The 21409-nt window shown below is 55.8% G+C and overlaps 8 protein-coding genes across 8 annotated transcripts; 6 read left to right on the top strand and 2 right to left on the bottom strand.

The window, feature by feature from the left end:
• Positions 1-37: 37 nt before the first annotated feature.
• QBC33DRAFT_535424 (uncharacterized protein) lies at positions 38-707 on the top strand (the record flags this gene model as incomplete). Its single annotated transcript, XM_060427627.1, has 1 exon — positions 38-707. A coding segment is annotated over exon 1 (221 nt), but the record flags the coding sequence as incomplete, so codon positions are not given.
• A 79-nt stretch (positions 708-786) lies between these two features.
• Positions 787-1675, top strand: QBC33DRAFT_535422 (uncharacterized protein). Its single transcript, XM_060427626.1, has 2 exons — positions 787-1154; positions 1218-1675. The coding sequence occupies exons 1-2, from the start codon at positions 913-915 to the stop codon at positions 1555-1557; spliced, it is 582 nt and encodes a 193-aa protein (XP_060284784.1). The 5' UTR covers positions 787-912; the 3' UTR covers positions 1558-1675.
• QBC33DRAFT_535419 (uncharacterized protein) lies at positions 1517-2806 on the bottom strand. Its single transcript, XM_060427625.1, has 4 exons — positions 2487-2806; positions 2321-2434; positions 2142-2258; positions 1517-2091 (listed from the first exon to the last, which is right to left on the bottom strand). The coding sequence occupies exons 1-4, from the start codon at positions 2683-2685 to the stop codon at positions 1805-1807; spliced, it is 717 nt and encodes a 238-aa protein (XP_060284783.1). The 5' UTR covers positions 2686-2806; the 3' UTR covers positions 1517-1804.
• A 140-nt stretch (positions 2807-2946) lies between these two features.
• Positions 2947-5475, top strand: QBC33DRAFT_535416 (uncharacterized protein). Its single transcript, XM_060427624.1, has 7 exons — positions 2947-3204; positions 3294-3350; positions 3431-3472; positions 3542-3547; positions 3605-3664; positions 3724-4008; positions 4067-5475. Exons 1-7 carry the CDS (start codon positions 3201-3203, stop codon positions 5452-5454), a joined length of 1842 nt encoding a protein of 613 aa, XP_060284782.1. The 5' UTR covers positions 2947-3200; the 3' UTR covers positions 5455-5475.
• A 795-nt stretch (positions 5476-6270) lies between these two features.
• Positions 6271-9842, bottom strand: QBC33DRAFT_535407 (cytoplasmic GTPase/eEF2-like protein). The gene is made up of 4 exons (XM_060427623.1): positions 9642-9842; positions 9570-9590; positions 6762-9501; positions 6271-6667 (listed from the first exon to the last, which is right to left on the bottom strand). The coding sequence occupies exons 1-4, from the start codon at positions 9702-9704 to the stop codon at positions 6285-6287; spliced, it is 3207 nt and encodes a 1068-aa protein (XP_060284781.1). The 5' UTR covers positions 9705-9842; the 3' UTR covers positions 6271-6284.
• Positions 9843-9964: 122 nt separating this feature from the next.
• Positions 9965-12405, top strand: QBC33DRAFT_535406 (putative eukaryotic translation initiation factor 3 protein). Its single transcript, XM_060427622.1, has 3 exons — positions 9965-10619; positions 10700-11737; positions 11834-12405. The coding sequence occupies exons 1-3, from the start codon at positions 10308-10310 to the stop codon at positions 11915-11917; spliced, it is 1434 nt and encodes a 477-aa protein (XP_060284780.1). The 5' UTR covers positions 9965-10307; the 3' UTR covers positions 11918-12405.
• A 1762-nt stretch (positions 12406-14167) lies between these two features.
• QBC33DRAFT_449398 (uncharacterized protein) lies at positions 14168-16694 on the top strand (the record flags this gene model as incomplete). The annotated part of the gene is made up of 3 exons (XM_060424518.1): positions 14168-14640; positions 15528-15903; positions 15981-16694. The coding sequence occupies 3 exons, from the start codon at positions 14168-14170 to the stop codon at positions 16692-16694; spliced, it is 1563 nt and encodes a 520-aa protein (XP_060284779.1).
• A 1604-nt stretch (positions 16695-18298) lies between these two features.
• QBC33DRAFT_535391 (Abscisic acid G-protein coupled receptor-domain-containing protein) lies at positions 18299-20106 on the top strand. Its single transcript, XM_060427621.1, has one exon. It carries the CDS (start codon positions 18610-18612, stop codon positions 19723-19725), a length of 1116 nt encoding a protein of 371 aa, XP_060284778.1. The 5' UTR covers positions 18299-18609; the 3' UTR covers positions 19726-20106.
• Positions 20107-21409: the final 1303 nt, after the last annotated feature.

Genomic DNA, 21409 nt, shown 5'->3' with positions numbered 1-21409 from the left:
CTTGGCTTGGCACTCGACGAAATGATTAGTCATCTCGAGTGCGGTTCAGCCCTACGCTTGTATTGCTACGTAGGCAGGGGTGGTTCAACGGACAGGTCGATTACATGCAGTATTCCCAGCCCATTAGCATGGCCTACACATACCCCTTCATAAAAATGCCCGCCCAAAAATCCTAGTCTCCTTCTTTGACTAAAAGAAATGGTTTCGATCTCGTTCAACTAGGCCTTGGTTTACCATCTATGACCTGCCTAACAGCAACTCTAGTGCTCCTGTGGCCAGGGGTCACTTGTGATTCTGGTGATTTGGATGTTGCTGAGCCCATGGTTTTGTCATGGCTTTATTCTTTAAATAAAACCAAAGTCCTGGCTCAGAAGTCAAGCCCGCTCCCAAGCCGAAGTCGATGTCGATCGGTAGACAGGGGACTCTCCAACCATTCGCGTAGTAGTGTTGCTTTACCTAGGTAGTGCTTCAAGTGTCACGAGAGACGGCAGACGAAGTGCCAGGCCCAAAGGCTCGCACCAACGTCGCAAGGGAGAGTACCTTAGAAAGTCTTGGACCCTAAACATACCTAGCTCAATGCATCCTCATGCTCCTTCAAAGTGCACTCCACATCGCCTACACTGTAGGTGAAGATAAGGTACCTATACATACATAACTGACCTGAACCCCTTAAGTTCGGAATTTAGATTCCAAGTCTATGATATAATTCATTGCCACGTTCAGTGGGAGTCCCACCTTATGCAGTGACAAAAACTGGGGTTGATGAAATCATCACGCTCGTTCATTCAATGTGTTCGCAAAGATGACGTCGACCGTATGTTCTCCGGATACTGTATAAAGGGCCCTTCCGGGTCTCTTCGACAAAGTCTATTATAGGTGACCAAATAGTTCAATTTCAGGAACATCACAATCATGGCCTCCTCCAAGAACGACCTCAACTCATTGGCCGAGCAGGCCGAGCGAGAGCTCAACACATATCAGGCCAAAACAGGCAATGCCCGCGGGCGGGACATTGACGAAGCTGGAGTGGACACCAGGACCGAAAAGAAGTTCCCTGGCTCCCAAGTCAACTACAATCCCGACCTGAGCACCAATGCCGGCTACAACCGACGCATTCCGCCCCAGGAAGGTGGTGACCTGGATGATAGAGGAAGGTAAGCAGGCGTTTTCCAAGCAGTCGAGTCAGTTGTCGGTGCCAGAACTAAAAACTCGATTAGGACAACACTAGGTGGCCACTTTGAGGGTCCAGGAGGACCTGAAGATAAGATTGCTCGAGCCCAACGAGACCGAGGTGGAGACAATGACAACGATGTTGTGCCGGGGCAAGCGAGCCTCCAGGGGCAAGGGACTAAGGAACGCCGTGGGAAAGACGCATTGGAACAGGGCGTTGATGCGTCCAGGACCAATGTCGGTCGCAAACCGCCAGGAGTAGGAGGCTCCCAATTCAAGGGGGAAGATTACTACAGACCAGAGGAAGTGCCGGACAGCATCGCCACGGAAGGCTATATTCCGCCGTCGAGTGTCACCCAGGCATCGACAGAGACAGAGGGATATTAAGGGACTTGCTTAGCATCCAGGGGAAACGGCCGAGATGCAAATAAATACCTAAATAAATAAAAACAACGTGCTGAGACTGAGTAAGAGCTTCAGCTAATGGGCTATTGGGCCACTTGAACTCCAGAGCAAATGCATACGCCGTGATGGTACTGCACATATAAGAACATGGTCAATGGTGTTTTGACCAGCAAGCCTCCCAGCAGAATGGTCTCATTGGTGAGACAAACATCGACTCACTAGATTGCTGCTATTGCTTTCGACTGCCTTCTGGCGAGCCGAGGGCACCTTGGGATTGTAGTGCTCTGATGTTGTCATCCAATAGGGCTATCTCAGCTTCAACCTTGAGCAGCTTCTCCTCCAAAAACTCCTCATACTCTTGGTCAGAAAGGGGTGTAACGGGGCTCCACTTGGATGAAAGAAACCTGGTCTTGGTGGTTTCCCAGGTATTCGGTGCGATGGAATTGGCGACTGCCTGGCCCCCAGCACCGAGCAACGTGAATGCCAAGATCCCCGGAGCAACATTCTTAGGTCCACCTATACCCAGGTCAGAGGATGAGAAACCCGGAGAATTCGACCTTACTCACGTATGAGGCCCCCTATCATCCCGGCAAAACCCCCGGCAATGGCGCTTGACTTAGTCTTGTCTGCATTTGTAAGCTGGTCACGGCCTCCCCAGGCCTTTTCGATGACCATCCTGGATGCTGAACTCGTCGTTTCCAACGTTAGAGCCAGTAATCTCAGCAGGGTAGACCCAACAACTAACCGTAATAGCTAGACCCGAGGGAAAACCATTGTGCGCCAGATGCCACGGAAAATAGAACCGGGGTCGATGTCCGAACAATACCAGCAACAGCGCCCGTGAACAAACCCAGGGTTCCTGTGTTGATTAGCGACAGAAAAGCAGAACTCATCTAAATCAGACAACACACCAGTTGCAACTCCAAATTTAAGAGAAGGGGCGAGAATCTCGATTAGCTCTGGAGGCAAGACATGTCTTTGTTGCTGGCGCTCTCTAGTGCTGTGTGATATGTCTGAAGTGCCTGAAGCGCTTGAAGGAAGAGTTCCAGGCTGTCGACCAGTGTCTTCGCCAGAGGACTGGCTTCCATTATCTAGAACAATGCGTTTCATGATTGTTGGCTTAGGCTGCAAAGAGAGTGGGTTACAATGTCAAAAAGGAGGCCAGTAATTGTGTCTGCACCTGCACCTGTGACAATAACCACCGAGCTGAGATTCCAGGATTGAATAACTGCAGACTGCGTAAGTGACGGCTCGGCAATGCGGCTCCCCTGAGTGGTGCTAGTCCAAATATGACTAGCGTGAGAATGGGTCTGCCCTGTGCGCCTCCTTGCCAATGGAAGGAATGTGGAAAAAAAATGCCAAACCTCAGTCCTGGTCCCGTCCTGAATTTTTCGCCGCAGGCTAAACTTCACCACCTAGTCTTCAGAAATAAATCGCCGAACAAATTTGTGTTCGCAACCAGTCAACCTCCACACCAATCTCTGTCATAGATTGGTAGATCCGGTCTCTTGCAATCAGCAAGCCCATCGATCTTCGCCGGAGACTTGCATTGCCCGGCCATCTGCCTGAACGACTACGCGCCTCGGTCATACATCGTTGCGCGTGGCCGAAAAGAACGCATCAACATGGGTGAGTAGTGCCGGGACCCGAAATCTCAGCTTTGGGGATCATGTCCCACTGCTGCCTGTCTATATCAAACTGATACTGACAATGTGCAGCTCCCAAGAAGAAGGAAGTCCAGAAGTTTTCTCTGGGCGAGTTTATCCAGGATACAAGTCGGTCTCCCCCATCCCTCGCCGAGGTTTTACATCAGCCTGGTCTCTCTACCTGGACACGCATCTGACCAAATTTGCAGGTTACGGTGGCTCTTGGGCCGATGAAGTCGAGGATACATATGGTGAGTTATTCTTGCAAATGGCGACACACTGGCTTTTTGTTTTGCATGCTGATTTTTTGATTGCTTTAGCCTCTGGTATGCAACTTTTTGAGGCTGCTCACGGGGATATTTGCTAACAACTGAACCAAAAAGGCACTCAGCCTCTCCCTGCTTCCGACCGCCGACCTGGGTACTCTAGCTATAGCACCGGAGGTACGGTTTTCCAGACCAAACACATCACCCAACAATCAGCCAATTGACATCTCTTCTAGGATATGCTTCTCTCCGTGACAACCTCCCTCAAAAGCTCCCCGACAAGCCACCCTACACTGCCCATTTAGGCAATCTGTCGTACGATGCCACTGTCGAAAGTGTCACCGACTTCTTCGCCGACTGCAACCCGGTCAGTGTCCGCATCATCGAAGACCGAGAGCAGGGCCGGCCCAAGGGTTTTGCCTATGCCGAATTTGGTGATCTGGAGGGCCTGAAGAAAGCCCTTACTTTTGATGGACAGTCATTTGAGGGGCGCTCCATCCGAATCAAGGTTGCCGACCCACGTATGTCACTTGTTCCCTCATCCCACTTCTTGAATGTACAATGCTAAAGGTCACATAGCGAAGGAGCGAATGGGAATGGGAGCAGATCGAGGTGATGCTGATCCTCGCGACTTTAATGACTGGACCAGGAAAGGGCCGTTGGCGGATCTCCCTCGTGGCAATGACCGCCGTGGCAGTGGCTCTGATTCATTTGAGCGCCGTGCTCCACGTGAGCCCATGGCCGATGATGGCAAAGTGCGAGACTACAACAACTGGGAGCGACGAGGCCCCCTATCCCCCCTAGCCCAGGCTGAACGCCCCAGAGGCTCAGGTGGCTCAGGTTCCCGGGAGGGCTCTCGTGCTAGAAACATGGAGACCCGCGCCGACTCATACGCCAACAGGAGAGCTTCCCCAGCATGGGGACCGGGAGAAGGCCGGCAGGAAGGGTCCCGTCCCCCGCGCCGAGAGTTTTCCGACCGCCCTGAGCGTGCCGAGCGTGCTCCCACTGCTGCCGAGAAGGACAATCAATGGCGAACTAGTATGCGCCCAGACCTGCCCGTCAAGTCCCCTGGCCAGTCACGGGAAGGTAGTGAAGCTCCTTCATCTCCTGCCGCCACCCATGCTCTGCCTGTGGGTCGGCCCAAGCTCAACCTGACAAAGCGCACCGTCTCTGATGCCCCCGACATCACCTCGCCTGCCCTGTCAGCAACACATTCAAAGGCTAGCCCCTTCGGTGCTGCACGCCCCATCGACACAGCCGCCCGTGAGCGAGAGATTGAAGAGAAGCGGGTAGCTGCAATCAAGCAGAAGAAGGAAGCCGACGAAAAGGCAAAGGAGGAACGACGCCTTGCCAAGGAGGCTGCTGCCAAGGAGGCTGCCGAGAAGGAGGCCGCTGACAAGGAGGCCGCTGAACAGGCCGCTGAAAAGGCTCAGGGCGAGGAAGCCGCCAGAGAGGAGGCTGCCAAAGAGGAAGGCAGCGTAGCCAATGGAAAGCCCGAGGCAGCCCAAGACAAGGAGGAAGCTGGCCAGGAGGAACCCACGCAGTCTGCTGGCGGCTCCCAGGACGGCGAGCAGAAGGCCGCCGCTCGGCCTCGGGAGCCCCGTGGGGAGCCTCGCGGGGACGCTGCTGTCGGCTTCAAATCGCGAGCCGTGGAGAGTGGAAACTGGAGACAAGCCTCTGCAGGCGAGCATCGAGGTGGTTCCCGTGGCGGGCATATCCCAAGTGGACCGCGCCGCGGTGGCGGTGGTCCTCCGCGAGGCCCGCGTAATGACCGCAGCGACACGGGACGCCAGTCCCGTGTCAATGGAAGCGGACCGGCGGCTGCTCACCAATCTCAGGCCGAGTCTTCCGAGTCTGGCGCCGTCACCGTTGACGAGGACGGATGGACCATCGTCCCCAACAAGAATCGCCGTGGCGGCGGCGGCGGCAGCGGCGGCGGCAGTGTTCGCGGCTCCATCCCCTCCTAATGTACATTACCGACCTTTCCTTCTCCCGGCCCCCATGCCATCGGAACCCCTCTTTAGACACGAATCGCGAAATCCCTGCCCTCACCCTTGCCTCTCAACCTTCCCGACTCTTTTTTTCTCCGCCTTGTGACATATTGACCACTTCTCGTTGGGGCGTTTATACGGCAATCCTCTTACGACTGCAGGGCTCACATGGCCGGCTACCACATCTCTCCCCTTGGCCACAGCACGCTTTGCGGCAATAAACAGAAGTGGCTTCTTGTTTTCGGATTCTAGAGGTTTTTGCCTGGATCCCGATCACGCTTTGGGAGGGGCGAACTTGAAATGCAGAGACTGACGGGAAATCGGGCGGAGTCAAATTCTCGACTCTTCGGGGGTGGCGATCTGCCCCCCAATTTTTTTTCTCTTTTCGATCCGCATGGGATGGACTGGAAACAGGTCGATTGGTGAGTGCGCCCGCGAGATACGGAAAGGATCCCGGACTGTTTATGGGACTGATAACTGGTCTCCCTAGGACGGGAAGGTAATTAGTCCTTTATCTGGAGATGACATCTTGCGGGCTACCACACAGCTAGGAGGGCCGGGGCCCTTTCATACTTTCTTCTCAAGTGCTCAATGTGATTTATTGCGGGCAGTTAGGCAGGTCAGGCAAAGGTTCAATAAAATGCTAACGTTAAAGACTCTTTCCTTGCATCATTGATTCGTGACATGGATAGACAAGACTCTGCCTCAAGACTCTGCCTAATTGAGGCTCCCCCTCTCCCCTTCTTCTGACACAAACCCCCCCCCCCCCCAAAAAAAAAAAAAAAACCAAAACTCCCAAACCTCCCTCACCTCTTGAGCGTCTTCTGCTTCTCCGCATCCCTCGCGACCTTGCGCCCCTCGACGAGCAGGCCCTTGCGCCTGCGCACGCCGTCCATGTACCTCTTTGCGACGTTCTCGCGGTCGCCGAACTCGCCGAGGTCCTCGAGGTCGTCCTCGGTGAAGGGCACCCAGAAGGGGTCCTCGGCGAGGACCTCGAAGCCGGCGAAGATGAGCTGCGGCTGCGCCGCGCCGCTCGTGCGCTTGCGCATCTCGTCGGCGAACCCGAACGACTCGGCCGCCGGCAGCAGCGACTGGATCGTGAAGAAGGGCGTGCCCTCCTTCATCGCCTCCGAGAGCACGCGCCCGCGCCGTCGCGTCAGGACGTCGTAGACCCGGCCGAGGACTTCGGCTGTTGTTGCGGGGCGGCGGTGTTAGCTGTCTTCGGTTGTCTGGTGTGGTTGAGAAGGGGGGAACGGGGGGAAGGGGATTAGGCTGGATCTTACTGCTTGCTTGGATCTCGCACGAGTACATGGCGAGCATCAGCCGGGGCGACCAGTCCAGGAAGCCCTTGTGTATCGATTGCTGCACCACCTTGATCACTTCGCCGGTGAGGCGGCCAACCCTGTCTCGGGCGGAGGCCGTCTCGTCCTCGGCGGCGGAGATGGCGACCTCATCCACGAAGACGGCGAGTCCCTGCACGGGCTCGTAGCAGAGGGGGCCCTGGCTCGTTGCCAGCTGGAAGCCGTACGTGATCTTGTCGCAGAAATGGCCGGCCTGAAGGGCCTCGCCCGCGGACGGGGCGGCGTCACGGGTCTTCTCGTTCGCAAAGGCCTTTGCAAAACATTGCTCCTTGGTGGCGTCGATGAGCAAGTTCGGGCCTGTCCGTCTCGGCCCAAACGAAGTAATCTGGTCGACAACGTCCTTCCAGACTTCTCGACCCTTCCCCGTCTCTAGCTGGGACCGAAGTTGTTTCTTAAGCTCTTCGGATGACAGGAGCTGGGTCTCGGGTATCTCAGTGTCGGCTACCAGCGTCTCGTCCTTGAGCCCGTTCTGTCCATTCGTCTCTTCGCCCGCTGTGTTCTTATCAGAGGACAGCATCTTGATCGAGCCGGAATGTTTAAGCAGGAAATCTGTGACGTCTGCGGGTAACGGCCTGACGCGGATGGTTACGGTGACTTGCTTGGAATTGGTCTCTCCAATCACCACTCCGCGGCCCAACTCCTTATTTGCAGGAGGCCGCATCTCTTCATCCCGGACAATTGTTTCCCGGTAAGGCACGATAGGCTCGCCAGCCTGGATCTCACAGCGTGCAAAACGCTCTTTGAGGTCCGTGAGGCATCGTTCGAGATGCAGCTCTCCCGCTGTGAGCAGCACGTGCTCACCGCTGGAGAACTGCTCATACTCTGCACAGGGATCGCTGTGTACCAGGAGGTGAAGACCCTTGATCATCTTGTCAAGGTCCGACGGGTTCTCGGGCTCCAACGCTACTCGCACAATTGGGCGCCCGCCCAGATTTGCGATGCCAGCAAGGTTTGCGGCGCCCTCGAGTTGACTGCAGAGCGTTCCAGACTTCAGAAGCCCGCTCCCCTCAAGGCCTCTGACACCGAAGACGACACCGGCGGGAACCGAGTCAAGGGACTCAAGATTGCGTCCCATCAGCATGTAGAGAGCCGTGATGGTGACTTTCCGTGGTTCGGGGGAGGCGTGGGGGTGAGCAGGAGAGAATTTCGGCGGTAGGGCATAGACCGAGTCACCGACAGCCAGCGTCCCAGAATATATGCGGGCGAACCCTATCAAAACTTCGGGGTTGACCTTCTCCTCGTCTCCTGGTCCTTCATTCTCCAAGGTGGCGCCTTCGAGGGCTTGTGTCAGACTATTCTCCCCGGTACCATCTTCCAAGGCAGCCTGAGCACGGGCTGCTTCGGCGCGCTTCTTGCGCCCAAGTTCTCGAGCCTCCTCTGGACTGAGGGCGCCGCGCCTCCTGTGTTCTGGGAGCTCGCTCTTGGGCATGGAGACCATCTTGCTGACGTATACAACCACGGGAGCATCCTTGTCTTGCTTAAATGACACCATAGCATCCTTCACCCTGGGGTCGATGTGTTCTGCCGCTGGAATGTTCTCGAGGAGTTCCGGCATTCGTTCTGCCTGTGCTGCCCTCGGAGACGGAAGAGACTCGATTACTGAGACCAGTAGCGCGGTGGAAAGAGGGAGCCACGAGGCGAAGACTGTAGTGAGGAGTAATCTCGGGTCGCGGGATCGTAGAATGTGTGGGGCTAGGGTAATGTTGAGCGATTTGGTGATCTTCTCGAGGAGCGTTGGATCTCCCCTTCCGTTGTCTCCGCCCATCGTCGCTTGGTAGGCCGCCCATATTTGCTCAAGGACAAGCTGGACGAAGATGGGCTTTAAAGCCCTTCCCTTGAGATGTTGTGGACCCAGGACCTTCTTGGTCTTCGGGTCGAAGTAGAAATTCCCCCACAGCACTTTCTCCAGGACACTTCGCTTGATCCCCAACTTCTTTTCGTACAAGCCGGCAAATTGTCTGACGGTAAAAGCCCAGCCATCAATAGCGCTGCCAAAGATGACGTTGTTCTTCTCGGGTGCAAAGTACAGCTCTTCATCGTCCCTTTCTTCGAACTGTAGGTCGCCGGACTCGCTCTGTTGATCAGCAAGTTTGGCCCCCTTCGGGGCAGAGGCTGCAACCCTCTCCTCCATCCTCTCGCGCCAGTTGAGGTCCTCCTCCATGCGCTCGCCCTGGAAGAAACTCCCGAGCACAGCGTTGACCTGCTCCAGAAGTCTGCTAAGATGGATGTAAGCCTCTCCGGGCGTCATCTTTAGCTCGGTGATCAGACGGTCCATCTTGTTGATAACCAAGAGCGGCTTGAGCTTCTCAATCCAGGTTTGTCGGAGGACAGTGACAGTCTGACTGCAAACTCCCTCGACGGCGTCAACCACGACGACGGCTCCATCACATAGCCGAGAAGCGGTCGAGACTTCGCTGCTGAAGTCAATATGTCCCGGTGAGTCTATAAGGTTGATGAGGTACTCCTTTACTTCAGGGGCAGCCTCAGGGCTGGGTCGCCGCAGCATAGAGAAGAAGAGAGAAATGGCCGAGGACTCCATAGTGATGCCCCTAAGTTGCTCATCCGGCCGGGAGTCCAGATACCGGATCTTCCCGGCCAGCTTCGGAGAGATGATACCATTTGTCGCAAGTAGAGCATCCGTCAGGGAAGTCTTTCCATGATCCTTAACAAGAAGCGGGTTAGTCGCTCCTGTCCGAAATTAGAGTAAAAAAATACGTGTGGCAAACATACAACATGAGCGAGGATGCAGATCTAGTAACATCGTTAGCTGGCATAAGGGACTCTCTTCGAGGTCGAACTTACGTTTCGGACATCGTCCGCGTGCTGTTGCAACTTGGCGAGCTTCTCGGGACTGACAACAGGCATCGTGGCAGATTTTCATGTCCCAACTTCAAGAATTAAATCAGGCAATGAATATTGAAAATCTGGGATCCGCCAGAATCTCTTGGATTTTTCATTATTTTACGGAAAGCTGCTTGAAATACTGGCTCCAAGGCCAGAAGTTGCCTCTTTGTCCATGACGAATGACTAACACCTCGATTGCTGCATTTGCTGTTCAACCAGCGCACGTGGCGGTAGAGTTTGGGACAACGAGTGGCGAGTTCCGCAGGCCAAGTTAAACCCTAAGTAAAGCCTCGGCGATATTCTTCTTGATCAGTACGCAATTCTGCCACCACTGCGAATCCAGGGCCTCCAATAGAGATTGAGATAACGGCTGTTGTCTTGGGGTTCCTTGGGATCCAAGCCTGGGCGCTCCCAAGACACTTGGAAGATTACTAACCAATTATTTAGCTAAGCAGTATTTCCTTATAACGAAGTATCAAACCCTAATCATCAATTTTTCGCCAAATTCTGTCGATAACCTCAAACCCCTCCGCAAGTCCCCCGAAGAAATTTCCGAGCCCCGCCACATCGCATTCATTGCTCCTGACAACCCTCCCGGGCAGTGATCGTGGTTGAGACAGTAAGATGAACACGTTTCAGAACGGCGCGCCGCCCGCGCGGGCGATGAACGATGATAGCGATGTCGAGGAGGAGGCTCTGGTGGCCGACTACAAGGAGCAAGTCCAGTACGAGGATGGCCTCGGCGAGTTGGAATCTGTCAACTCAATGCCCCTCGCCCAACAGACCGACGATATCCAGGCACGACTCGCACAGGCTGCCCAGCCTCTGGATTTCTCCGCACCTCTCGAAGTCAAGTTCCAGAGCTACGATTCCTATTGTAGCTTGTTCCATTTCATCCTCAATTCGGAAGGACCCGTTGACCTCGACCCTCCCTCGGTGAGTCCACATGACGATCGGACGCCAGACCCGTTCTAGTCTCTCTCCTCTTTCGAACTCTCTAACTCATTCTCCCTTAGTATTACTGGGCGTGGGACGTCATTGACGAGTTCATCTACCAATTCAACTCATTCTCGTCATACCGAGCGCGGATCGCGAGACAGGCCAACAACGATGAGGAGATGCAAATACTGCGCGAGAACCCGAACACATGGGGCTGCTACAGCGTGCTCAACGTGCTCTACTCGCTTATCCAGCGATCACAGATAACCGAGCAGCTGGCAGCGATGAAGAGGAACGAGGACCCCATGGCAGTTGCGGGCGATTACGGGACGAAGGGCCTGTACCGGATGCTTGGGTATTTCTCCATCATCGGCCTCCTTCGGGTCCACTGTCTCTTGGGAGACTTCGCTCTGGCGCTCAAGACGCTCGACGATATCGAGTTGAACAAGAAGGCCATGTTTGCCAGAGTCATGGCTGCCCACTTTACGACATACTACTATGTGGGCTTCTCCTACATGATGATGCGCCGCTATGCCGACGCAATCCGCATGTTCAGCCACATCCTGGTCTACGTCTCGAGGACGAAGAATTTCCAGAAGAACGCGCAATACGACTCGATCACCAAGAAGAACGACCAGATGTATGCGCTCATCGCCATCTGCGTGGCGTTCCACCCGACCCGCCTGGATGACACCATCCACACGGCGCTGAGGGAGAAGTTTGGCGACCAGCTTCTCAAGCTGCAGCGGGGCGGCCCCGAGTCGCTGCCCATATTCGAGGAGCTCTTCCGATCTGCGTGCCCCAAGTTCATCTCGCCTGTCCCTCCGGACTTTGAGAACCCGCAGGCAAATGTGGACCCCATCGAGCACCACCTTTCCATCTTCATGGACGAGGTCAAGACAAACATGTGGAGCCCGACCGTTAAATCGTACCTGCGCCTGTACACCACCATGGACCTCAAGAAATTGGCAGGCTTCCTGGAGGTGCAGCCCGAGGAGCTCCGGTCGTGGCTCATGGTGAGCAAGCAGCGGACCAAGCAATTGCGCTGGAACGACCACGGCCTTCTGGATGGAGAGCTGGTCAACGTCAGCGACTTGGATTATGCGCTGCAAGGTGTAAGTACCCCCCCCCCCCCCCGCCGTCTCGTCCCAGTAACCGAAAGAAGCGTCCAAGAGATGCTGTGTGACGTTGGCACTGACGGAACCCTACAGGACTTGATCCACATCTCGGAAGCCAAGATTGGGCGCAAGTTGGTGGACTGGTATCTCCGCAACCTTGCACGGTCATACACGTGATCGAAACAGGGCAACAGTGTGCCTGATCCTCGCGTCAAGAGGACGCCTTCCCTTATCTTGTTAGTAATTGTGTACCCTGGCAAGTCCCTTGTCAGCTGCATTGCATAGGCGTCCACGGAATTTTCGAGGATTCTGCGGGGTGACTGGCTGGCTGGTTGGCAAAATGATATACCGATGGGACAGCGGTGAACGAAGAGTCTAGACGGAGCCAACCCCCAACCCCCCCTTTCGTGGAGAGAGGATGAGATGCAAAACCCGAGAATTGGCGATGGAGCTCCAGGGCGGGAATGATCACGGGACAGGTTATAGCTCCTTGCAGTTTTTCTGAGTCATCGCTACTCCTGACTAATCGTGCCATTCTGATTGCGCGAATCCCCGTCTCTGTTGCGGTGAAGAATAACGGCGGGGGGAACCCTCACCGTATGTGTCACAGAATACGGATACGTAAACAACATAATGGGCATCTTAACAATCAAACCATGGGGGCCATTTTCTTGTGCAGGTCCAGACGCAGGTGCAGCTGTCGGCTGGGCGCCTTCTAGTGCTTACCAGCTCGTTTCCCAAAGTGAAGGAGATCCAAGTTACGAAGACGTAAAAAGTACCAAGCCTGCTTGCTCTCTCCGATCAGTGAGGCCTCCATCAGATCCCGCAGCTCTATCTAATCTTGCTATTTCGCCATGGACCGCCCATCTGCATGTGTGGAAATCGGTGAGGCTGCATTTTGCCAGTCTGCAGCTACGATTGGGCCTTTGGGAGATGCCTTGACTTGCAGTTCGCAGGGACGGCAGGTAGAGGTATCTCCTCCTTCGACTTTTGCTTGGGTTACTAGCAGATGTAGCTCCTCTTGGCATGTGTTTGCGCGTCTCACTCACCGTAGCCCCTCCCTTGGCAGTTCGAGGGGGCCGAGGGCGAAGAACGAGGAGATGCTGCGCTGTCGTGGCCTCGGAATGTTTGCTGGAGAGTCCACATCGGGTGTGGAGAGAGCTTGGCGGAGGGAGTTTTGAATTGAGCCCCTAAGAGCTGGCCGGTGCGGGATGTGGTCTGTCGGATGGCCCGTTGCCAAGAGTCAAGAGCCCAGAAGCAAAAGGGGGGGAGCGACTATTAACTAATTAACAGGTAAATAAAAAGGAAAGAAAAGAGTAAGGCCAACAGAACTGACTTGAGAGTTTTGTGGCGACAACCTGGAATGGATGATACCTAGCATATAGCTAATTGGTAGGTAGGTATTCCGTAGATGACGGATAACTGCTCCAGGCTTCCGGCAAGCACTGATTTGCACAATCTCTGCATCACTGCTGCTGCCAAGTTGCCAAGAGAACGGAAATGTGTCCCATAGAGCGTGTTGTGGAAAGCTTGTCGCTCGAGCTGGCCAGCCTGGCCTGTTTTATCGTCAGCTGCTTCCACCCCCTTCCCTGCCCACCAAGAAGTACACTCAGTACCATGTGAAAAGTGACGGACCAAAAAGCAAAGAGCTGCGCCTTGGGTTAACTCCAAGCTTTGCCAACGGTACTTCTTGACCAACCTAATCAATACCGAAAGGTGGGAATCATTGCCGTTCAGTTAGTTGCCAGCCTTGGCATTCCTTTCCCCCCCCTCGTCCAGCGACTACATCTACTCTGGACATGCCCAGCCAAGCTCTGTACCTGCCTGTCACGATGTGAGCCCCTCCAGCACCAGTCGCCTGCCCCTACCCTTTTCAAAGGTGTTGACGATTTTGGACCAGGTTCTGGACGTCATTACCTTAGCTCTTACTTGCTTCTCCCTTCCTCAGAAGTTGCCTACCACGCCTACCTACCTATTTTTATATTAGCTTTTTTTCACGTGAAGCCTTAAAGTGGACAATATCCAAAGCTCACTCAGCTTGCCAACCTTGTCGACCACCACTCACACTACCACCTTTTTTTCATAAAAAGCCCCAAATAGACGGAAAACGACCATCCGCTTACTGTGTTGCGATTGTTGCGACAGGATTTCTTCTATTATCCCTACCCACGTTATCGAACTAGACGTCATCGCCAGCGTGACCTTGACGCCTCTACTAACGACCTTTGGACCGCCAAGCTAAGCTCAGCCGCGCTCACCACAAGGTCCCGTCATTTGAGAGCTGCTCCGTCACGAGCATCTCGCCACCGCGCCCAACGTCCATGCAATACATTACGAGCTTGCCTCTGCCGGCCTCTCTCCCCGAGGTCTAGGAGCACTGGCACAGAAGAACCCCGACCTTGGCGCACAGCACCTCTTCTCATCATTATGTCCCAGCAAGCCTCTCTGCCGCCGACAAGTTCATCCCATCCCCAGCCAACAATCGCCAGCCGAAGTGACGACGATGTCTCGCCAATGACCCAGGCAGCGCCGTCGCAATCGAAGCCTCATGCTCCTGCTCCTGGCAATTATTTCCCCCTCGAGGCCGAACGCGGCACGCGCGCAGCCGAGACCGCGCCCGCCGACCAGCCACAACGAAGCGACAAGAAGCCCGAACTCCTTTCCCCGCGCGGCAGTACCTCGACAGCTACAAGCCTTTCGACCTCGAGCACCGGCGAGCAGGGACAAAACGAAGCATATCCGTCATCCAACAATGGAGACGAGCGCTCCAATGTCATTTCCAGGAAATCGTCGGTCGCATCGGTGACGTTCCGCCCGCCAAAGAACCCGTCGCTTCCTCAAGGCCGTCAACGAAAGACGGATGCCACGCGTCTTCGGGCGTCGTCCCCTTCGCCAGTAAGGTAAGCTCAAGAATCGTGGACCTCTTACATGTTTTGGTTTTTTTTTTGGGCAAAAGGAAAGCCTGGAGTCCCAGTACACAAGTGTGGGCTGTCCAAAAAGTCGAAGGATCGAGATCGAGATGCAAAAGCTGTCCAGCTGCAATGCAGCCCTGGCTATTGCCTCGAGGTCTGTGTCAGTGTGTGTCTCTCTCCATGGGGCCCTATCCGGGGTTTTTGTGCATCGCTAGGCTGGCCATGGCCGGCCCTAGCCGCTGCCCCTCTTCTGCAGGAAGACCTCGGTAAGCATGCGATAGCGACGGCGTGCCGCGCAGAACCTGTCACCTTGAGCTTGGTTTCAATTAGCTGCGAGTGCGGCAAACATGGGCTGCGGGAGGTGATCGAGGGGCGGTTGCGGAGTTCCTTAACAACAACCATTCTCGTATACCTCGCTGCCTAGGGGTCACAGCCCACGCTTCATTTCGAGAGAAAACCCCTTCCCGGCCCCTCGTCTCGTGGCCTCACCTGGCCCTGACAAGCTTCAAGGACAAGCTTCTTGGTACTTCCGCCAAGTGCTCCCCAACCCCGCCCCTCTCTCCATTCTTTTCGAAGGGTTCCTTCCCCCCATCTTTACCCGGGCGAGAGAGACAAGCCCGGTCTACTGTGGCTCGGCGCTTTTTAGCTCCGTCGGCTCTCATTCCATTCTTCCCTTCGACTTTGCAATGGGTTCCTGTCCCCGCTCCAACCTCATTAGCACCCCCTAATCATTACTGATACCTGCGTCCTGCATCCCCATTCCCGCGCTATTTACCATTGCTCTCCTGTCTTCTACGCGCCCCTCGCCGAGTGTTTCCTAATCCTGAGCTTGACGTCATGATCGCGCTAACAGAGCCCCCTACTTCGGACATCAGGTTTAAGCGACACGTAGGATTTGACAACTTGCCTGTCGGGGACGCAACCAAGAATAACCCCTTATCTTTCACTCTCAATGTCAGGCATCAAGGCTACCAGTCGAATCGAAGGTCGCGTACCTTCATGGCCGGCGTCGACGACCATGACTACTCCGACTATGCGTTGGTGTGGCTGCTAGAGAATCTGGTGGATGACGGCGATGAAGTTGTGTGCGTCCGAGTTGTCGAGCATTCGGCTCGGTCTAGTGAGAAGAGCTACCAAGAAGACGCAAAGAGGCAGTTGAAGGCTATTGAGGAGAAGAACACGCAGAACCGCGCAATCAGTATCGTTTTGGAGTATTCGGTTGGCAAGCTACATGCGACCTTCCAGCAACTGGTAAGTTGTCTCGCGGCGTCCAGAGGTGGCACTCGTCCCAGAGGCGGTAACTGACGATCCCCCCTCTCTTGTGCCAGATTCAAATACACCAACCCTCCATGCTCATCGTTGGAACTCGAGGCCGCTCGTTGGGTGGTATTCAGGGTCTAGTCAACAGTCGAAACTCGTTTTCCAAGTACTGTCTTCAGTACAGCCCCGTGCCTGTGGTGGTGGTCCGTCCTGACGAACAACGCAAGAAGAAGAAGGACAAGCGAATACACAATCCCGCAAGGCAGAGTTACGCCGCCATGATTGCGGCATCTCAGGGGAAGCATGAGGCCGACAGCGAGGCGAGCAGTGTATACGAACTGGAAAATCAGATTTCCCCAGATGAGGAGGCACACAAAGTCGCGGCTGCCATTGGTCTTCCAGCGGCCTTTGACCCAACAATCAAGCCGTACATGGTGGGACAGCACACCGTGGGACCACGCGCGGCTTCATCGTCTGTTGCCGGGCCTTCCACTCCCACGGCTTTGGCGCCTGGGTCTACATCCAAGAGCGCCACGACCTCACCGCGGCCTGTGCTCGCCTCTACAGATAGTGGCGACGAGGAGAGTGATGACGACGCTGAGGGGGAGTTTGAGGTCATGAGCGGGCAGCAAGCTCTGGTATCTCAAAAGGAGAGGCTTCGTCGGATGGAAGCCGGCGAGGCGAAGGCCCTGCTGGAATCGGGTTCTGCAGACATAGACGAAGAGGATGAAGAAGAGGAGGAGTCGTCTCAAGGGGAGGCTGGTGGTGATAGCAAGTCATGATGATCTAGGAAGGTCATCTTTCTCGTCAACTTTCAACTCAGCTCGGCGTCCCGTCTTCATCAGTCCAGCTTTCGCCCTGGACAAGCAGGAATGCCCGGATTGGGTCCTGTATCTGGCGAGACTCGGAGGTATTCTCATAGCGGGCATGGGAAGAATAGCCAATGCTGAATGTCCAGTTTTGGACTGCATTTCTTTGCAAGGCGTTTGTTTGTCGAGGTTTAGAAATGATGGGGGCTGGGTCCAGTTTCCATGAAGCTCTTAGTAGGGAGGATCTAGTCGGCACGTTGTCATGTGTCTGTAACAGCGCGGAGGAGGCATCACATACCCAGATAGGTAGCTCACCTGTATCAGCTCACCTGTATCAGCTCACCTGTATCAGCTCACCTGTATCAGCTCACCTGTATCAGCTCACCTGTATCAGCTCACCTGTATATCAGCAAGTCCGGCGAATTCGATCGGACACAGCCTATGCAGCAGCTATAAGTTTTCCACTCAAGAATTGCATTTCCCTTACTTCTGACTCTTGCACTGGCGTCAAGTTAAGCACTGGTGCCGGCACAAGGGACTTACCATTCTTCAACTGAAGAATCCCCCTTTGTCATAGCTCCCCTGAGCTTGACCGGGCCAGACATGTTCCCTGAGACTTTTGGCTCCACAGAACTGTCTAGGTACATATGACATCTGGCCACTCGCACAGTACAGAACCTGAGAATATTGAGTGCAGCTCTCTAAGATCTACGGGGTCTAGCAACAAGCAATTGCAACTGCAAATGCGCACATGAGTTTCTAGCTGCGAACCTACGGTGCCTAGGTAAACTTGGAAGTTACAAGCTAACATTTATTCAGAGGGCGTATTCTATCTCAATCCACGGCAGCATGTTCTTCGCTCAAGAGTCGCATTATCCTTACTGGTGAAAGTGGAAAGCCCCACTCCAAGTCTCTCTACACAGTGCGGCCGTACCGGGTGAAACCGTGAAACGTCACCTCGTCTATCTACACTAACAGCCTCAACTGTCCAACTCACTCCAAACGAAACAGCAAACTGTCATCGGGCCATGCGACAACACAATCGCTTTGAACAGGAAAAAATAGCCAGCTCCAGCGGCGACACTGCGCATAGAATGCAGTCTGATTCCGCTCCTAGAGCCGCAGGCCACGCACCCAACGACCACCCATCGAACCCCCCACCACCCCACTCCTCCTCCTCTAGGCACACCTCGCCGTCCAGATGAACGACCACAGCTGCGACGCCAGCAGCCTCTGCGCCGGCCCGCCGGGCGCGCCGACGGTCCTCGGCACCCTCGTCTCCCTGTCACCGTTCATCGCCACCTTCGCCGTCGTCGCCGCCGTCGCCTCGCACCGCCTGTTCCCGCTCCTGTCGGGCCCCCACGACGAACCCGACCACGACGAGCACGACTCCGGCGGAGGCAACCACCGCTTCTTCCTCCCGTCCTCGGCGCCCGCGGCGCTGCGGCTCGCTCACGCCGAGCACTCTGCGCGGACGGCGCGGCGCGGCACCCGGGCGGCGGCGTTCGCGGCGACGCTGGGGCTCGCGGCCGTGCTGGCGGAGCTGATACTGGCCGAGGTGGCGGGGCTCGGCGGCGCGGGCGGCAAGGAGGCGCGGGCGGCGGCGCTGAGGGTGGCTGTCGTGCCGGCGCTGCTGGTGCTGCTGGTGGGCGTGGTGCCGCTCCTGGAGATCCGGAGCGTCGTGGCCGGGGCGGCGGGCTGGTGGTCGTCGTCGCTCCGGAGGGCGCCGAGAGTTGCGTGGGCGCTGCAGGGTCTGGCGTTTGCGGGCTGGCTGTGCGTGTTCTGGTCGCTCGGCAGGGCGGTGCCGGCCGTGGCGGACGAGGCGGACTACCTGCGCGGGAGGCGGTTCGGCGGGGGCGAGGGCGAGGGCGAGTTCGACAGCACGGGGATGACTATTGGGAGGGCGGAGGCGAGGGCCGAGTCGGTCGGGGACGTGCTGGGGGGTGGGGGGCTGACCAGGGCGTGCCTCGAGAGGGTCGGCGTCATCGGCATCTCGCTCATGGCGCTGCTCTCGGGGTTCGCGAGCGTGTCTAGCCCCTGGCATACGTTTGTGGATGGGAGGTCTTACAGGCGGCGGCCCGTCACGGATGCGGACATCGCGAGGAAGCAGGCCGGCTTGGATGCGACGGGCGAGATGTTGCATAGCAAGCGACATCGGTTGCGGGTGCTGGAGAGGAAGCTCGCCGCGTCGGCGGAGGGCGGAGCGGCTGCTGCACCGGGGTCGACCGGCCTTGTGGGCAGGATGTTTGGCTCGCTGAAGAGTATTGGTGGCGGCGGCGGCGGGGATGCCGGCGAAATCCGGGCGCTGCAGGTCGAAATCTCGGGCCTCGAGACCATGGAAGCCAGCCTCTCATCGTCGCTGTCCCTCCTCCGCAGCAAGCAGGCGGCCCACTCTCGCGACGGCACGGTGCTCGGCCTTCTCCTCTCGCTGCCGAACTACGTCTTCGGCGTGTACTGCATCTACCGCATCCTCGCCACGTCTCTCACCACGTTCCGCCGGATCTACTACCCGACGGCGTCATTCAGCTCCTCGGACCCGATCAACCGCTTCCTCGGCCTTCTGGCCAGGCACTGGGACCCGACGCTCGACCAGACGGCGTGGGCGCGGCAGATCAGCTTCCTGCTGTCCGGGGTGATCCTCGCGGCGTCGGCCAACTCGGCCATCCAGACGGCCCACCTGTTCGCCAAGTGGGCGCCGGGCCTGCTCCGGCAGGCGCGGGCGAACCTGGCGCTGGCGGTCGGGCAGGTGGCGGCCACGTACACCATCAGCGCGGCGCTGCTGCTGCGCAACAGCCTCCCGCGCGAGGTGGGGAGGTCGGTCGGCGACGCGCTCGAGAGCGCGCTCGAGCCGGCGTTTGTGGACCGCTGGTTTGAGGGCTGGTTCCTCGCCGCGAGCGCTGCCACGGCGGCCGGGATATGGGTGGGCGGCAAGATCGGGGCGAGCGGCGACTGGGACGAGTGGGAAGATTACGGGGGGGAGGAGATGGGGCAGAAGAGGTCCTGATGATGGACTGGGCCTCCGTCTTTCTCCCTTCCCCTACACTCCCCTCGTCTCTCGCTCTCCTCCCCTTTTCTTATTTCTACATGTTCTCTCTCGAGTTATTGTTATGGGCAAAAACAGGTCTGGTCCGACCGAGAATATGGATTTGGCGAAAGATTTTAAGGTTCGGAGAACATAGGGGTAATACGGCAGGATTCAGATAGGCTCGGAGTTCAAAGACTGGTGGGTTTGTACAGGACTATGGATTTTGCTGGCTACTTGTAGTTGGGCTGTCGGTATATGGATCTGGAGCTGTTTTGGGCTTCATGTATATGTTAGAATGTGTTTGTAGAGATCTAAAATCATCATTTCAATGTTGGCATAGTTGTCAACCTTTCGATCAAAGCCACTGTCAAGAAGCCATCACCACTGCCAACTGAACTAATTCACCTCTGCGCTTTCATTTTCCAGCTTGTCCTTCTCATTTTCATTCCTTTCTCCAAATGTATGTATAAAACTTGCGACCAGTATCTAATTAATTTTCTGAACAGATTCTGATGGGTATATATGGCCCTGCGCTTAATGAGAAACGTTCTGACGCAATCCGACAGGCTTAACTGTTGGCCCGGGATGTCCCTCCCTAAGTATACACGGAGCCTTGCATCGCCGCGAGTATCACATATACATTACTTGAACAATGCCGTATTTCAGATTAATTTTACAAGTTTGCGGCAATGTGCCTACTACTGCCTACCTCCGTAGGTGAAATTCATCTTCCTCCCACTTCCGTCCTCCACGGTGAAATTGTCCTTCTTCCTCGCCACTCTCACTGTTGGCTGTTGCACAGGACTTTCGAGCTCGGGCCCTCTCCGGCAACCAATCAGAGGCCTGAAATCTTCCTAGGGGGGTGCATCTTCCCCGATTCAAAACACAGATGTTTGTTCACCATTGCTGATTGGCCACTTCTTGACCTACAGCGATCTAGGGGTTCCCTCAACCAAGGAAGGCTCATCTCTGGGAAGAGCCCGCCCAGGTGTCAAAACAAACGCCGGATCACAGATCACTTGGTAGGTTCTGACGCCTGGATGGCCTGGGGCTTCCAGGTCGTGTCGTGAGAGGCGAAGGGCTCTCCCAGGGGTTGGGGCATCACCAGGGAACCCCCCCGGTGACTTTAATCTGTATCAAGGTCACGCTTCATGTGAGTGGTCTGTTCTCTCTCGATCAGCCGGATCAACAACGCTCTCGACCTTTTCCGTTGTCGCTTCTCGACGAGCGCAAACGCAGAAGCTGTGCTTCGTGCCGTGTTCCATTTCCGCTTCTTCTTGCTCGGCATCCGTTTGATCTTTCTCCCATTGATTGGGTCTGTCTTTACCTTTCCCGGTATCGTCGGTATCCTCGCCATCTGCTGCTTTCCATCCCGTTTCCTTTGCAACCATTGCGGTGGTGGCACCAGGTAGAGCCTGTTTTTCTTCTGGTTCGAGACAGCATATAAAAGCGTCCAGGCGACGACGGAATTTGAGTCCTTTTGGTTCCCAATGCAGAGATTGTCTGGAAGGACCGCTTTTCCCAGTTCACCGTGATCTCATTTATGCAATACCGGTTTCCCCTAAAGGGCATGATTGGGATCTACGGACAGGCAACGCAACAGAAGACAACGATAGGAAGCAACGGATTCCGCATGACATCAGCTGATAGTCGCATTGACACC

Source organism: Phialemonium atrogriseum (assembly GCF_030411735.1).
Source record: "Phialemonium atrogriseum strain 8032-3 unplaced genomic scaffold QBC33scaffold_9, whole genome shotgun sequence".
Lineage (NCBI taxonomy): Eukaryota > Fungi > Ascomycota > Sordariomycetes > Cephalothecales > Cephalothecaceae > Phialemonium > Phialemonium atrogriseum.
The sequence above is the reverse complement of the archived record's forward strand: the minus strand, read 5'-3'. Positions and strand labels throughout refer to the sequence as shown.

Excerpts from the sequence above, each read along its gene's own strand:
- QBC33DRAFT_535422 (XM_060427626.1), top strand. The coding sequence starts at position 913 with ATGGCCTCCTCCAAGAACGACCTCAACTCATTGGCCGAGCAGGCCGAG. Across the intron at positions 1,155-1,217 it reads GACCTGGATGATAGAGGAAG|GACAACACTAGGTGGCCACT; the intron begins GTAAGCAGGCGT and ends AAACTCGATTAG.
- QBC33DRAFT_535419 (XM_060427625.1), bottom strand. The coding sequence starts at position 2,685 with ATGAAACGCATTGTTCTAGATAATGGAAGCCAGTCCTCTGGCGAAGAC. Across the intron at positions 2,435-2,486 it reads TAAATTTGGAGTTGCAACTG|GAACCCTGGGTTTGTTCACG; the intron begins GTGTGTTGTCTG and ends TAATCAACACAG. Across the intron at positions 2,092-2,141 it reads GATGATAGGGGGCCTCATAC|GTGGACCTAAGAATGTTGCT; the intron begins GTGAGTAAGGTC and ends ACCTGGGTATAG.
- QBC33DRAFT_535416 (XM_060427624.1), top strand. Across the intron at positions 3,665-3,723 it reads CTCTAGCTATAGCACCGGAG|GATATGCTTCTCTCCGTGAC; the intron begins GTACGGTTTTCC and ends CATCTCTTCTAG. Across the intron at positions 4,009-4,066 it reads AATCAAGGTTGCCGACCCAC|CGAAGGAGCGAATGGGAATG; the intron begins GTATGTCACTTG and ends AAGGTCACATAG.
- QBC33DRAFT_535407 (XM_060427623.1), bottom strand. The coding sequence starts at position 9,704 with ATGCCTGTTGTCAGTCCCGAGAAGCTCGCCAAGTTGCAACAGCACGCG. Across the intron at positions 9,502-9,569 it reads TCTGCATCCTCGCTCATGTT|GATCATGGAAAGACTTCCCT; the intron begins GTATGTTTGCCA and ends CTTCTTGTTAAG. Across the intron at positions 6,668-6,761 it reads GTGCGAGATCCAAGCAAGCA|CCGAAGTCCTCGGCCGGGTC; the intron begins GTAAGATCCAGC and ends CCGCAACAACAG.
- QBC33DRAFT_535406 (XM_060427622.1), top strand. The coding sequence starts at position 10,308 with ATGAACACGTTTCAGAACGGCGCGCCGCCCGCGCGGGCGATGAACGAT. Across the intron at positions 10,620-10,699 it reads TTGACCTCGACCCTCCCTCG|TATTACTGGGCGTGGGACGT; the intron begins GTGAGTCCACAT and ends ATTCTCCCTTAG. Across the intron at positions 11,738-11,833 it reads TGGATTATGCGCTGCAAGGT|GACTTGATCCACATCTCGGA; the intron begins GTAAGTACCCCC and ends GGAACCCTACAG.
- QBC33DRAFT_535391 (XM_060427621.1), top strand. The coding sequence starts at position 18,610 with ATGACTATTGGGAGGGCGGAGGCGAGGGCCGAGTCGGTCGGGGACGTG.